Source organism: Aedes albopictus, chromosome 3 (assembly GCF_035046485.1).
Source record: "Aedes albopictus strain Foshan chromosome 3, AalbF5, whole genome shotgun sequence".
Taxonomy (NCBI): domain Eukaryota; kingdom Metazoa; phylum Arthropoda; class Insecta; order Diptera; family Culicidae; genus Aedes; species Aedes albopictus.
The window spans coordinates 369,389,007-369,402,457 of record NC_085138.1 but is presented as its reverse complement, the minus strand read 5'-3'; the positions used below and the strand labels follow the sequence as shown (position 1 = coordinate 369,402,457).

At 40.8% G+C, this 13,451-nt stretch overlaps 1 protein-coding gene across 5 annotated transcripts in view; it reads left to right on the top strand.

Annotated features, from left to right (window-relative positions):
- LOC109432299 (ral guanine nucleotide dissociation stimulator-like 1) overlaps positions 1 to 13,451 on the top strand; it is a 230,401-nt gene that overhangs the window by 177,194 nt on the left and 39,756 nt on the right. For 3 of the 5 annotated variants that reach the window (XM_029875140.2, XM_029875139.2, XM_062855558.1), the window contains exon 2: positions 6,074 to 6,585. The exons of the other annotated variants lie outside the window; for them this stretch is intronic. In XM_029875140.2, coding sequence (XP_029731000.2) covers positions 6,184 to 6,585 — 402 coding nt within the window. In that variant the 5' untranslated portion in view covers positions 6,074 to 6,183. The remainder of the gene's footprint in view (positions 1 to 6,073; positions 6,586 to 13,451) is intronic. 5 annotated transcript variants of the gene reach the window in all.

Below are 13,451 nucleotides of genomic sequence, written 5' to 3'. Positions count from 1 at the left end.
ACGTGTGTCACGCCTTGACGTCAGCACATCTCGCTTGTTTTCATAAGCTTGTCACCATCAAGATTTGGTTGCAAATATGGGGAGAGTCGATGGAATTAAATTCCTGGAATTTGAGGATGTCAACTCAGATGAAATCAATTGTGGGCAAACAACCTTTAAGGTGAAGATATGACGAAGCCACACCTCGAATTTTCAAGAGCACAAATCTGAAGAACCGAATGTTGGTTTGCACTGAAAAGTTAATCAATTAGTTACCCGCTGGTGGTGACCAATCGATCAACTTTTCAGCGCATACCGACATTCGGATCTTCAGATTTGTGCTCTTGAAAATTCGAGGTGTGGCTTCGTCATATCTTCACCTTAAACGATTTTTAGATCATTTGATGTTTGATTCAGTCTAATAATGGGATACATTATAAAAGTACAATTATGTAGAGGGTGTTGGGTTCGATTCCCGGTCGAACCAGGATATTCTTGATTTCCTTGGACATATTGTGTCATCGTGCTCTGAATACAATAACTGTGAAAAATCTTAAAGGAGACTAAGCTGAGATATAGATTTTTCCCTGTTGGGACGTTTCCACACAGTAGAAGAAGAAGAAAATGTTTTCATCGTGACTAAATTTCTAAACGAAAACCGATTCTCTGTCACCAAATTGACCATTAGTTATCGTTAGATTCTATTCAAACACCAACCGCATCATGAATAATGATTCCTCGAGCATGACGCTAATGGCCTGTCATGGTTCAGCCATTCAAGTTGAAAGGATTCCCCGGTGGTACTTTTTGTACCTCACCTGGAAGATGGAGCTTTCCACGAGGTAGTGCGGTGGTGGTTCCATTCATGAGACGATGACGAAGACAACCATCCATTACACTCCGTCTGGTGCAGGCATGGAAATGAGACTTTTTTCTGTTTACCGTTCATCGATACTGGCAGTAAAATAAAAACAAAACAACGGCAGCACCAATACCACCAGATGTCGCGCCGACGGCAGTCGAGCAGACGCTTGACGGTTTTCGCTTCCCCACGAAAATTTTTATGAGCAGTCATGCTGAGGCGGGTGATTGCGAAAAATGTCAAATATTTTCAACTGCTAATAACTCACTTGTTTTAATAAATAACTTAATTCGATTTGCACAAACAGCTAGAGCACACTCCTAGCTTTGCGATGCATGTAAAGAAGTTTGTCTAGAAGCGGTTTGAAACGCAGAAAAATGCGAAAATGGGAGAGACAGAAATTTCTGTCGTCGTTGTGCTCGAGTACTGGCGCTCTCGCACTTGGAAACCGTTTCGAGGAAGAAGGCTGCAGGAAAAAAAATGTTATGACATTTATTTTTCGAACAGTTTGAGTTTGGCTGGGCCTGTGATGTTCGTGTGGAAAAATGTCAAATGTACAGCCGGTAACCGTTTTTTCCAGTACATTTCTCATCCCTGGTCTGGTGTAGCTCAGGCGGTAAGCGCACGGTCAAATATCTAGTAGAGCTGAGTTCGAATCCCGGTTCAATTAAGTTGATCAGATGGCAAAGAACGCTCTTAGTCAAAAACTGAGATAATACTCATGGAAAGTCACACAGACGAACAGGTTCCGTTTCAGTTGGGATGTAACTCCCAAGAAAACAACAACCTCACGGGTTAAGTGGCCGTAAGGATTCTCGGAATTGCCAAGGTGGGAAAACCGTTTTTCACATTGACTGGGACGTGACTGGTTTGCTTGGGCCAGGCATCAGCCAGTTCAATGAAACCCTTCAAGGTGGAAACGATGTGCGGTGTTATGATTCGTCCCTAAAGGGATTATGGAGGGGACAACAGCAGGGCGCTTTGCACGTGACCTTTGACAACGGTGTTTAGAGTGCGGTTGAACAAAGTGTGGTTTAGGTATTTCGATGTCATGTTCGGGGTGAACGAAATTGGAGCAACTTTTCCATGAGTCATGCAGTTTATGTAGCGCGGAGGTAGGTGTTTCATTTCGATTTTATTCACCTTAGGGCCGATTTCTTCACCTCGGCTTAACCGGTAAGCCAGGCTTACCCATACAGTTAAACCTGGCTTAACGCTTAAGCCAGGGTGAAGAAATCGCCCCTTAGTCATAATTTTTCGATTGGTCTTTTGATTGTTGGTAAGGATTATGATGCACTTAGCTGCACGAATGTGGCATTCGATTTGAATGAAAATTCCAATTAAGTTGAATGTTGAATGCAGTGTTGCCTCTCATTACCAGCAGTTTTTTTACGTAACTATAAATGATTCGTCATTTGGAATCTAAAACATTTCTTCATTTCAAATCAGGACCTTTACTAGCGGCTATTCTTTCCTTGTTTTGCGTCCCTGATGTCGCAGTAGGGACAGCCGTCTAGCACTCCACACTTTTTAGTTTAGTGTTTGATGAGCACTTGTACAGTTATTACCTTTGAGCCTTCTGAATATTCTTCAAAAATTAATGTTTTTAAGAAATAGATTTTGTTTTCCTACTTTTTTTCTTTCAAATACTTTCTATGGTTGCTCTACAGCACCATGGCTTTTAGACGGGATCGAGACTAACGGAGTTAGATGAATATGATGCAATAGTTTTATGAATAATATTGTTAGCGTAATCAGTGATATATTGGAGCACCAGTGTATACAAAAAAGAATTTCTGTCTGCCTGTCTGTCTGACCCTCATGGATTCGGAAACCACTGAACCGATCAGCGTGAAATTTTGTATGCGGGGGTTTCTAGGACCGGGTAAAGTTCTTACCCTACTGTGAGATGCCAACAGCTACACAACAGCTGTCAGATTTTAAGTAGCATTTGAATTGCTAATATAGGGCAATTTAGCAGTCGAACTGCTATGATACGGTAGAAAGCGAATATAATGCGGTTTTCAAGCTGAAATACGGCTTATTTAAATGCTTATTGGTTACCTGGGTAGCTATGAACAAAAACCATGCTTGCATAGTCCTATGCAACTATTTGCTGTCATGTTCTGGGTACATTTTCTGTTTGAGGTCCTCCAAAGACCCCCTTGAGTAAATCTTATAGAATCCGTGAGAGCCGCTAGTTGCATCTATTAGGATTATGAATATGGTCCATACCAACACAGCATCTGGCATCTATGTTCTATCAAGTCAACTTCAAGTTCTATTATTCTATAGAAATATTCGAGAACTCTCTGAAGTTAAGGCCATCTGATCTACAAGTGTAATCAGTCATTTATTGGAGCATTACGAATGACGTTTATGCTCACACTGCCTCATGTCCTTATGTATTGTCAAATGGTGAGTTCATTATCAGTTTGAGCATCTCCAAGAACTTTCTTGAGTGTAGGTTATCAAATCTACCAACGTAGATGATTGCCCTAGTGATTGCCTCTAAGAGATTTATGACTATGGATCATATTCACAAAGTCACATGTATCTGTGATCTATCAAGTGATGAATTCAAAGATTCTTTAAAGGTCTTCAACAACTCTCTCATGTAAAGGCGTAAAGGCCATCGAATCTACGAGAGCTACTAGTTGTATCTACAAAAATTATGAATGGGGTTCATACTCCCACAGGCGGCTGTAGGCTGCAGCGTCGAACATTTATGTTCCACCAAGTGGTGGACTCTATGGTTGTATAGGAGTATCCGAGAACTCCCTGGGGCTTGGGTCATCGGATCTACAAGCGTAATCAATGATCTATTGGAGCATTATATATGCAATTCATGCTTTCACAGCCTCATACAACTATGTGCTATCAAGTGATGTGGAAAAGGTCGATTTTTGCGTGACATAATTTGTGTATCACCCCTGAAACGCCCAAAGCGCCTTGAAATGCCATGAAAGCTTTGAAACGCTTCTAAATCTCCCATGAAACCTCTGTGAAAGTCACCTGACAGTCTCTAAGGCCCCGTTAACTCCCCTGAAATACATATAAACGCCTTAAAACGCCTCTAAAACCCCCATGGAACCTCCGGGGAATTCACCTGAGAGCCTCGTAAGGCCTCCCTTCCTTAAACCTCCTCAAACCCTTAAAACGTATTGAAACATCTTGAAACGCTTTGGAACGCCTCCAACACCCCCATGATACCTCTGTGAAACTAGCTCGAAAACCTTCGAAGCCAACTAAAATACCTTTCAAACGTTATGAAACGCATTGAATCGCTAACGTCTCTGTAATGCCTCTGAAATCATCGTGAAGCTAACCTGAGAGCTTATAAAACCCCATGAAATGCCTCTGAAACCTGAGAGCCTTTGAAGCTACCTAATAGCTCTTTGAACCCCCTGAAGTGCCCTGAAATGCTTGGCAATGCCTCCGCTTCCGCTCTTAAAACATCCTTGAAATCCCTGTGAACCTCCTCCCTTTACATCAGAAAGCCTTGACTCCGTCCCCTTTGCATTTTTAGTCACTTGAACTTCTTTGCAACCTTGAAATCCATTTTGGTAATGAACAAAATAAAATCCGATAATGAATCCATTTAGGATTTTTTTGTTTCTATTTTCGTGTATTTTAACTAATGCTACTTCTACGATGGGTAAAAATTATATTTAGGCGGTCCTAACTCATTACCTAAATGGAAGTTCGGGAGTACTAGAATTGTTAACGTCGTAGATTCTGTTGAATTGAAAATTGATTTCGGTGAAATCTTTTGGAATTGTTAAAACTTTTTACTTCTAAATATTGCAATTAATCAAATTCGTTATCAAACCTATACTTCTGCATCGTAGATAATGCCAATTCATGTTCAAACAAAGGACAGGTTGGAAGAAATCTATAGTCTGAAATCTATTATCTAAAAAATATTGTTGGTTAAACATAACCATTTCTGTGGGAATGTATTCCATAACAAGGATTGATCGTCTTTCCATAAAAAAAAATCGATATAGTGCAACTCCGATTGTCGTGAAACTTGGTGGGTTTGTAGTTCATCGAAAATAATTAGGCCCGTTTTTTTTATTTCGTCTTAGGGTGACCAATTTTAAGATAGGATGGTCCAAAAAGTCAAGATGTTTCATAAACTCATAACTTTTGAACCAGTTGACTGATTTCGAACTTTTTTTTTTTGTTTGAATGATATTCTGTATTTTTCAGGAAAATACGTTGATGAAGCCAAATTGGGTGCAAAAAAAAATTAAGCAGACGAATTTCCAGTGGGAACGTAGAGCCTTAAAGAAGAAGAAGATAGTTTGTACTTTGTGTATGGTGGATTGAACATCTAACATAATATGTAGAAACCATATTGTCAAAATCAACGGTTAAAAACAACACCACAGACAAACAGACGTAACACTGACAATATTTCTATAGCCCACGGTTTTAACGATCATTTTAAATCTCCACACTGCCGTATGCAATTTAGTTGTCCCATGTTCTATGGGAATCCCTATTAACATGGGACAACTATGCTGCATATAGCAGCACAGTTGTTACTTTCACAACCAGAGACGCGCGCATCGTTTTTGTTCGCGTTTGACGTTTCACACTAGCGCCTGCTGATGACGATATTGCGAAGCTCAGTGCTTCGCGCATTATCGTCACCAGCTGGTGCTAGTGTAACTGAGCGATGAATTTTCAAGGAATTTGTTCTAAGTGTTACGTCTGTTTGTCTGTGACAACGTATTTTGAAAATCAGTCGTGTAATATCATATTCTTTCTATGTAAACAATTTTTAGTTACTAGGAATACTTTTACCAGAGAAATAATGTTAAGTTATACAAATACTAAACGACATCAAGATCGGATCAGTATAATATCTGAATTGTTTCCAAGAATATTTCTGACGACCTCCATATATCCACGTCATACTCGACATCAAACCAAACCGTTGTTTACCAATCCACCGCTCCCACAACCTCCTATCTTATGTGTGTTGATTCATCATATTCGTTTCGCTTCACGCTCTGCACATTGTCAACAAAACCCAGCTCGTGCCTGGCTATCAACAAACCAATTAATTATCACTCCTTGCCTATATAACCACGCTCGTTAACCGCAAAATAGCCGAAAAGAGTTGATTCAATATTCGTCCCACCACCCCTGGGGGGTTTAATCTAAAAATAGACGCGTGTGACTCGTCCAAATATTGACGCACTGTTTCTCCCGATGTAGAATGGCGCCCATCAAATGTGTCCCTCTCTACGAGAAATGCATCGCACAAGTAACAAACTAAAGTGATTACCCAAACAAAAAAAAAGTGATAAAGTAACCGCAAAAGTGTCATGTTTTGCCCCAGCAACGAAACCCTGCAGAATCTCACCGAGAAGACCAAACTGCTGGCGCAGAAATGTTCCCACCAGATTCGGGTGGCCTCGGGCTCGGCCTCCGTGTACGGTGCTTCGGAGCAATCCTCCGCTGCGGATGCTCCTCTGATAGCGACCACGGGGCCGGCCACGGCAGTGGTTGCACCGATGGCAACCGATTTGCCTCCTCCACCACCGCCACCGCTACCAAAGGCGGCTAGCACCAATAATCATGCGGCTACCAAGGAGGGTTCCCGATCGCTGCGGTGTCTTTGCCCCTGCAAAGGAACCATCAGTAAGATGCTGGCCAAGAAGCTGGGGGCCAGCGTCGGGAGCAAGGAACATGGCACGATCAGCTCCACCACCCGGTGGTACGTGAAGGTAATACAGATGGCATGTTGGGATGTGTGGGATTTGATTGTTGGGGTTTTTTTTCGTGTTTTACTGTGATGAGGGGATGTTTGATATACTGCCCCCATTCGCACAACAGTCCCATGTGAATAGGAAACCCAGCAAACATGGGACTTTTATGCGAATAGGGGCAGTATACCAGGTGTGAATCAGTCGGTCGATGACAGTAGACACTTGAATAATGCGCTTGAAGGGATAGGATTAGCTTACATTTAGATGTATACTATACAGGAGATAGACAACATAATCGTCCTAGGCAAAATTCTCTCTTTTCAAAAAATCTTCAACTATCTGTAACTTTTGCAAATTACATCAAAAGTTGACTTAATCTTCGCTGTTAGTTGATCAACTTGTTGTCTTTTAATTCTCCATATTTGGGCAAGACTGGGCTATTCTACAGACTACAGGCTACAGAATATTCTATAAAGTTAGAGTGATTCTTGAAAAATCCCTAATAACACTAGTTTACACCATTTTTGAACTTGGTAAGCTGATGATCGTTTTTGGTGTAGAATCACGCCATGAGTTCGAAAACGAGAAGGAAAAAAAAATACAGTGGTGCGGAAATTTTTTCGACTTTCCTTACAAGGCTGATGATTCGAAATCGATTTTTGTTCTATTTTTAAGCGAAGTCGCTCACTTCACACATCTCATTCTCCGAAACCAATGCTCCGATTGAGCTGAATTTTTTACTGTAACTCGCCTACATATGATATGTCAAATAAACGTTGAGAAAGAATTTTTAAATTGTTTTTTTCTTATTGAAAAAAAAAAAAAATACATTTCCTTACATATTTTTTGGAAATTTTGCTAAAATTTAAGGTCATCGTCCTGATAACTCGCCAATATTTTGAAATTCATTAATCTGACACAAAACCTGTCTTCAGATGATCGAATGGTATTATGTTCAGCTTTCAATTTATGGAAAAAGATTTATAATTGGTTGAACAAAACGCAAGATATTTGAATTTTAGTTAATTCTATATTTTAAAAAGCTGTAAAATTCGATATTGAGCTAAAACTCAAAAACTTCAAAAATTTTGGTGGTTGACAGAAGTTCACGACTTTTGTTTTATTTTGTAAACTAGTGTAATCTGATATCTATTTTAACGCGTTCTATCTCCGGATTCAATGAACCGGATGAAATGACACTTTGAATATTTATGGTTGATATAATAAAATTTGACATTCGCTATATTCTTTTTCTTTGTTAACTACAATGGTGATAAACGTTATGTAAAAACCGGATCAAATTCTGCCACCGTCATGCTAACCGCTTTAAATAGCTTATTTCGATTCTGCAATTCTTTTTACGCTATAAACCTGGAGAATTTTTCTCACGGTTCTAAAGTTTGAATCAGACAACAAAATTCTATAAGTTTTTAAAACTACATTTTTCTTAAATTGTACAATTGTTCACGTGATTGTCTTATAGGGAATGAAATTATCGATCACGATCGCGATCATAGAAAACTCTCCCACACGCATCATAGACGAGTGTACCGCCCGCTGAAAGTTCACTCGGGCCGCGAATTTTGACATCACAGCGGGGTCGATTCTCAACAACTCCTACCCAGCTGAATATTTGTTGAATTTTAGTTGGCGACACAATTTTTGTTATTTGCTTCTTGATAATTATCGCGATATTTGGCAAGGTGATAAAGTTGGATACCGAAAATGGCAAGAGCGATTTTCAGTTTTCGGCTACCTTCGGTGGCGGATAGCAGCAGCTACCGAGAAACATTTCTCGTTGGAAAATGAATCGTTGAATTGTTCGATTGCTCGGAAAACGCCTGTTTTCATCTCAATTTGCTGATAATTTCATTCCCTGTTTATAAGACAATCACGTGAACAATTGTACAATTTAAGAAAAATGTAGTTTTAAAAACTTATAAAATTTTGTTGTCTGATTCAAACTTTAGAACAGTGAGAATAATTCTCCAGGTTTATAGCGTAGAAAGAATTGCACAATTGAAATTTGCTATTTTCTGAAACAAGATTTGCATGATGTTAAACGTTCACATCAAAATCCAAATGAATTGCCGACCATTAAAAAAATACATTAAGGGGATTCACTTAACAGCGTAAACTGATTGAACGTCGCGATCACCATTCTTTGAAAATTTCGTGAAATAGTCTTTTGGCGCATCCTTCGAAAAAAAAAACATCTGTAATTTATTTGGAAACTGCTTCGAAAAGTCTTATATGAGTTTTTTCTGCAATTATGTTTAGTTATTTCATCTACAACTTCTTCGCAAGGTGTTGCGGAAGTTTTTACGACAAAAATTTTGAGAATTTCTCAAGAATCTTTTACAAATTGAGTCAGCAGTTTTTGGCCATTTTTTTTATGGAATTTATCTAGAAATCTCTCTGAGAATTTTTTATGTACTGCATTCAGAAATTAATTCGGCAAAGCTTCTAGAGTTTTCTTCGTAATTTTTTTTGAAATTTCTATGGCAATTACTTGGGCATTTCCACAGTACTTTTTTCTGTAAATCCTTAGAAATTGCTACAACAGTGCCTTTTAGAATTCCGTTTGGATTTTTTATGAGTCTTCAGGTAATCCCTTTAAAAATTCCTCTCAGAAGGAATTTGCAAAATTCTTTTTCTAAGCTTATGGAAACTACTGCGGCAGTTTATTCGAGGATGTCTTTGGAACTTTCGTCGAAACTTTCGTTAGGATAATTTCTTTATACATTTGTCAGGCAAATATCTTTGAGGTTGTTTCGGGAATTCCTTTAAATTTTTTGAAAATTCTTTTAGAAATCCTTTGGCAACATCTCCAGTAATTCATTTGAAGAGTTTTTCAGCAATTCCTTCAGGAATTTTTCTGGCATAGGAAAAAAATGTTCAATTTCACGAGAAATTCTGTTGAAAATACTTTCCGAAATTCCTTCAAAATATTCTTTGCGAGGTGCTTAAGATTTTTTTTGTAAATTCTTGCGGACACTTCCATTGAAATTTTTTCGGCAAACCCACTGGCGCCAAAGATACACGTTCCCATTGCCTGCGACCAAAACAAACATCGACGTTCGCCCACCGACTGATCGTTTTTGTTGATGACTTGCGTGGAAGGGTAAGTTAGCTAATTATGGTCCTTTTCGAGATTGTTTTAATGAGACGAAAATAAAACAATCTGTAATTGCTCATGATTCGTTTGGCTGTGTCACGCAGCCTTGTAGTGATTGTGTTTTAAGTAATGCAAATACGGATACAGTAGACGCTCGATAACTGCAACTTGTTTACGTTTCACCTATCGAATGAAATTCGATAACTGCAACAACTGACAGACGTCAAAGAGCTGTCAGTCGCTGCACAATGCAGCCAATGTGCATTCAGAAAACATCGCACTGCAACAAAACCCGGGTAGACGAGAATATCTAAATCATATCTCAAATCGAACACTTTTTGCTGTCATAGCTCGATATGATTTTGATGAGTTATTCGAAAATCTAATGAATATCGCACGAATAGCTCAAATTGATATGATATCAGTTTTTGTTTTTGTCGAAATAGCTGAAAATTTCTACATAAGAACAAGTTTAGCTCTTCTGCACGAAATGTAACACATACACCCATAGAGATGGCTCAATGTTAGTGAAATGCCATGTGCCCCTTTCTGAGCTGTGAAAACGAAGAACCGCATGCTCTTATTCCCATGTTATTTACAACAGCGAGCCACAGTTGAGTGGTAAGCATCGCCGCCTGTGAATCCTTAGGTCGTAGGTTCGATGCTGCATGCTGACATTTTTTTATTTTTTTTTTTCTAGAAAAAAGTGACAAATCTTGTTTGCTATTATTTTGATCTTGTAATATCTTAACGAGCTATTGTTGAGTAATTCCCCATATAAGATTTTGCTATTATTTCTGTTCTTTTACCTCTTATATCAATCAAACCAATATCAGTTTTTGCTCTTCAGTAATTCAATCAATCATAGCTGAATATGCTATTCATCAGATTTTTCCACCTACTCGGGAAGTGCATGCGAAAAACATTTGATTTCGACGGATAGCGGTGCTATAACTGCAAAATTGTTGCACTTAGCGGACTTGCCCTTAAAAAGCATTGCAGTTAAACCGTTTGCACCGAGCGAACGTCTACTGTACCAACCATGACATGAGATTCGCCCTGGCTCACAACTGACTGACAAATGGGAAAAAGGGTGAAACTGTTTTTTTTTCTTGCAATGCGTAATAAATTTAAAAAAAAAAGAAATGGAGCATTGGCTAATTCGCAATTTCTCCACTAGATGGCGGTATTTGACATTAAAAATTTAGTACTATAGTGTCTTGATACGAAATTATCTGAAGATCTTGAGTTTTCAGAAGTCTTAATTAGATTTCGGAACTCCACACAAAGATGGTGTTACTAATCATACAAATTTCATTTTTCATATACACCCGTTTCTTTTTTGCACGGGTCTGGTTTTTGTTGTAACTTAGTTAATTTTAAGCCGATTCTCATGAAATTTTGTAGACATTTAGGCACGATTAGTACCATCAGTACACAAAAAAATAGGTCAATACATCGACATTCCAAACTAAAAATATAACAGATGGCAGGTAGTAAAATCGAATTTTCTCGGTGAAGAAGTTGTTCCGGAACACAAGGTATACATAGAAAGCTGTTCTTTCAAACCATTCTTGATTTCTATTCACTAACTTTTCACAAAAATATCTCGTTTTTGTTGGAACATCCGACGGGCAGGCTATGCGGCGGACCAGGGTCAAGACCGGGAAGACACGGGAAACTCGGAATAAATGCACATAAACCGGGACACTACATTTACAAGGTGTATTGATAATGGAAGATGGTCGGTTAATAAAAAAAGGTAAAAAAATACTCATCTGACGGAGCATCACTCTCTCGCGCTCAGGGATCATTGATGATGACTGTTGACAGTGGCGGCGGGTGAAAACATCGCCCCCACCAACACTCCTCCTCGATGTTTGAACCTCGAGCAGGTTCCATGGTCTTTTCCTCGAACGTATGATCCTAACATACGCACATCTACTTTCGATCGCACCGGCACTTATGCCAGCACCGCTGCTTCACGTCCTTGATCGGTCGCAGCTCACTTCGCTTCGTCAGCTAACGCCTGTCAGCCAGCACACTGTTCCGCACTTGATTCCGAAACTCCTCCTGAAGGTGGCGCCCGTCGTGTCCCAACGACTGCACCCGATTGCCCTTTCTTGCTGCACTGCTTCTTGGTTCACCGCCTTCACACTCTCTTCGTCTTCAGCTCGTACAGGTTGTCACTGACTTCGCCGACGGCCACTACATTTCCTCCTGTACTGATGATGTCGCACTTCGCAGCTTCAAATTGCACTCGGAATCCTTTCTGTGTCAATTTTCGAACGGATAGCAATCCGCTGCAGAGTTCGGGTACGTACATCACTTCCTTGACACGAATCTCTTTTGGCTTCCCGTCGCTGCCGTAACACTTCACTAGTCCTTCTCCGGTTCCTGCTGACTTCGACCGAGACCCGTCTGCCAGCATCACATCAACCTTTGCAGTCTCGTCCAGCTTGTCGAAAAAACTCCTGTCGTTCGTCATATGGTTGGAGCATCCGCTGTCCACAAGCCAGCGACCCCTACACTGACGACTTCCAACTGTGAAGCAGATCGGATTGTCCGCTTCCGCAACCTGCTTGGCTCTGGCATCACGATCGTCTTCTTCCTTCTCGCCTTGCTCCTTCTTGAACAGCCGACAGTTCCGCTTGAAATGGCCTGGCTTCCTGCAGTAGTAGCAGACCTTCTCCTCCTGCCGCTTGACGTACATCCTCATCGCCCGCTCATCTGTTTTGGCGGAACTCCCGAACCGTTCCGATCGTCGCTGCCACTCGTCCACAAGCTTCTGCTTCACCAGTTCGATGCTCAAGTCTTCGTCTTTCCGGCTTTCAAGGGCTGTCACCAATCCGGAGTACGAATCCGGGACGCTACGAAGAATCAGCGCAATCTGCAACGACGTGTCCATCTGCTGACCAGCGCACTGCAGCCGGTTGAAAAGCTCCTCTAACTCAAAAAGATGTTTCTCCATTTCTTGGTCCTCCGTCATGTTCAGATTGCAGATCCGTTTGAGCAATGAAACCCGTGACGTCATCGTCGCCGACTCGTGGTGCGCCTTCAATTTCACCCACGCATCCTTAGCCGACGTCACATTCTTCACTAGGTGCATCTGGTTATCCGACAAACCCAACACAATAGTCGCCAGCGCCTTTTGGTTTGCTTGCTTCCAGCTGGTGGAGATCGGCTCCGGTTTCGGCTCGTCAATCGCAAACCAGTAATCGTCACGTATTAACAGCATCTGCATTCTCACCTTCCATGTCGAGTAGTTACTGTTGTTCAACAACGGAAACGAAACTTTCTCAGACATTTTCAATACTTTCGACTTTTCACAACCGTACCGACAATTTTGCGACGCACTGTACAGTCAACAATCCCATTCACAACAAAGTCCGGCAGTGAGGAAACGAACAACAACAACACTTCTCACTGCACTCGGGATACAAAACGAACTACCACAGACTCAAACACGTACGGGAATGCACTTTTCACAGAGTCAACATTTGTCCATTATTGTCCAATCTTCAGCCGGCAAAACTCTTCCTTTCTTCTTCCGGACGGGAAACAATCACTTCATCCAAAGCGCCGAACGGGTATCACAAAGCCTAACACGGCCTACTGCTCCATCTTTTCTTCCGGACTCACACTGGAACTTTCGCACCCGGCGGGGACATTTACCACACTCGCGTCACTGGTTCCCATAACCTGTTGGAACATCCGACGGGCAGGCTATGCGGCGGACCAGGGTCAAGACCGGGAAGACACGGGA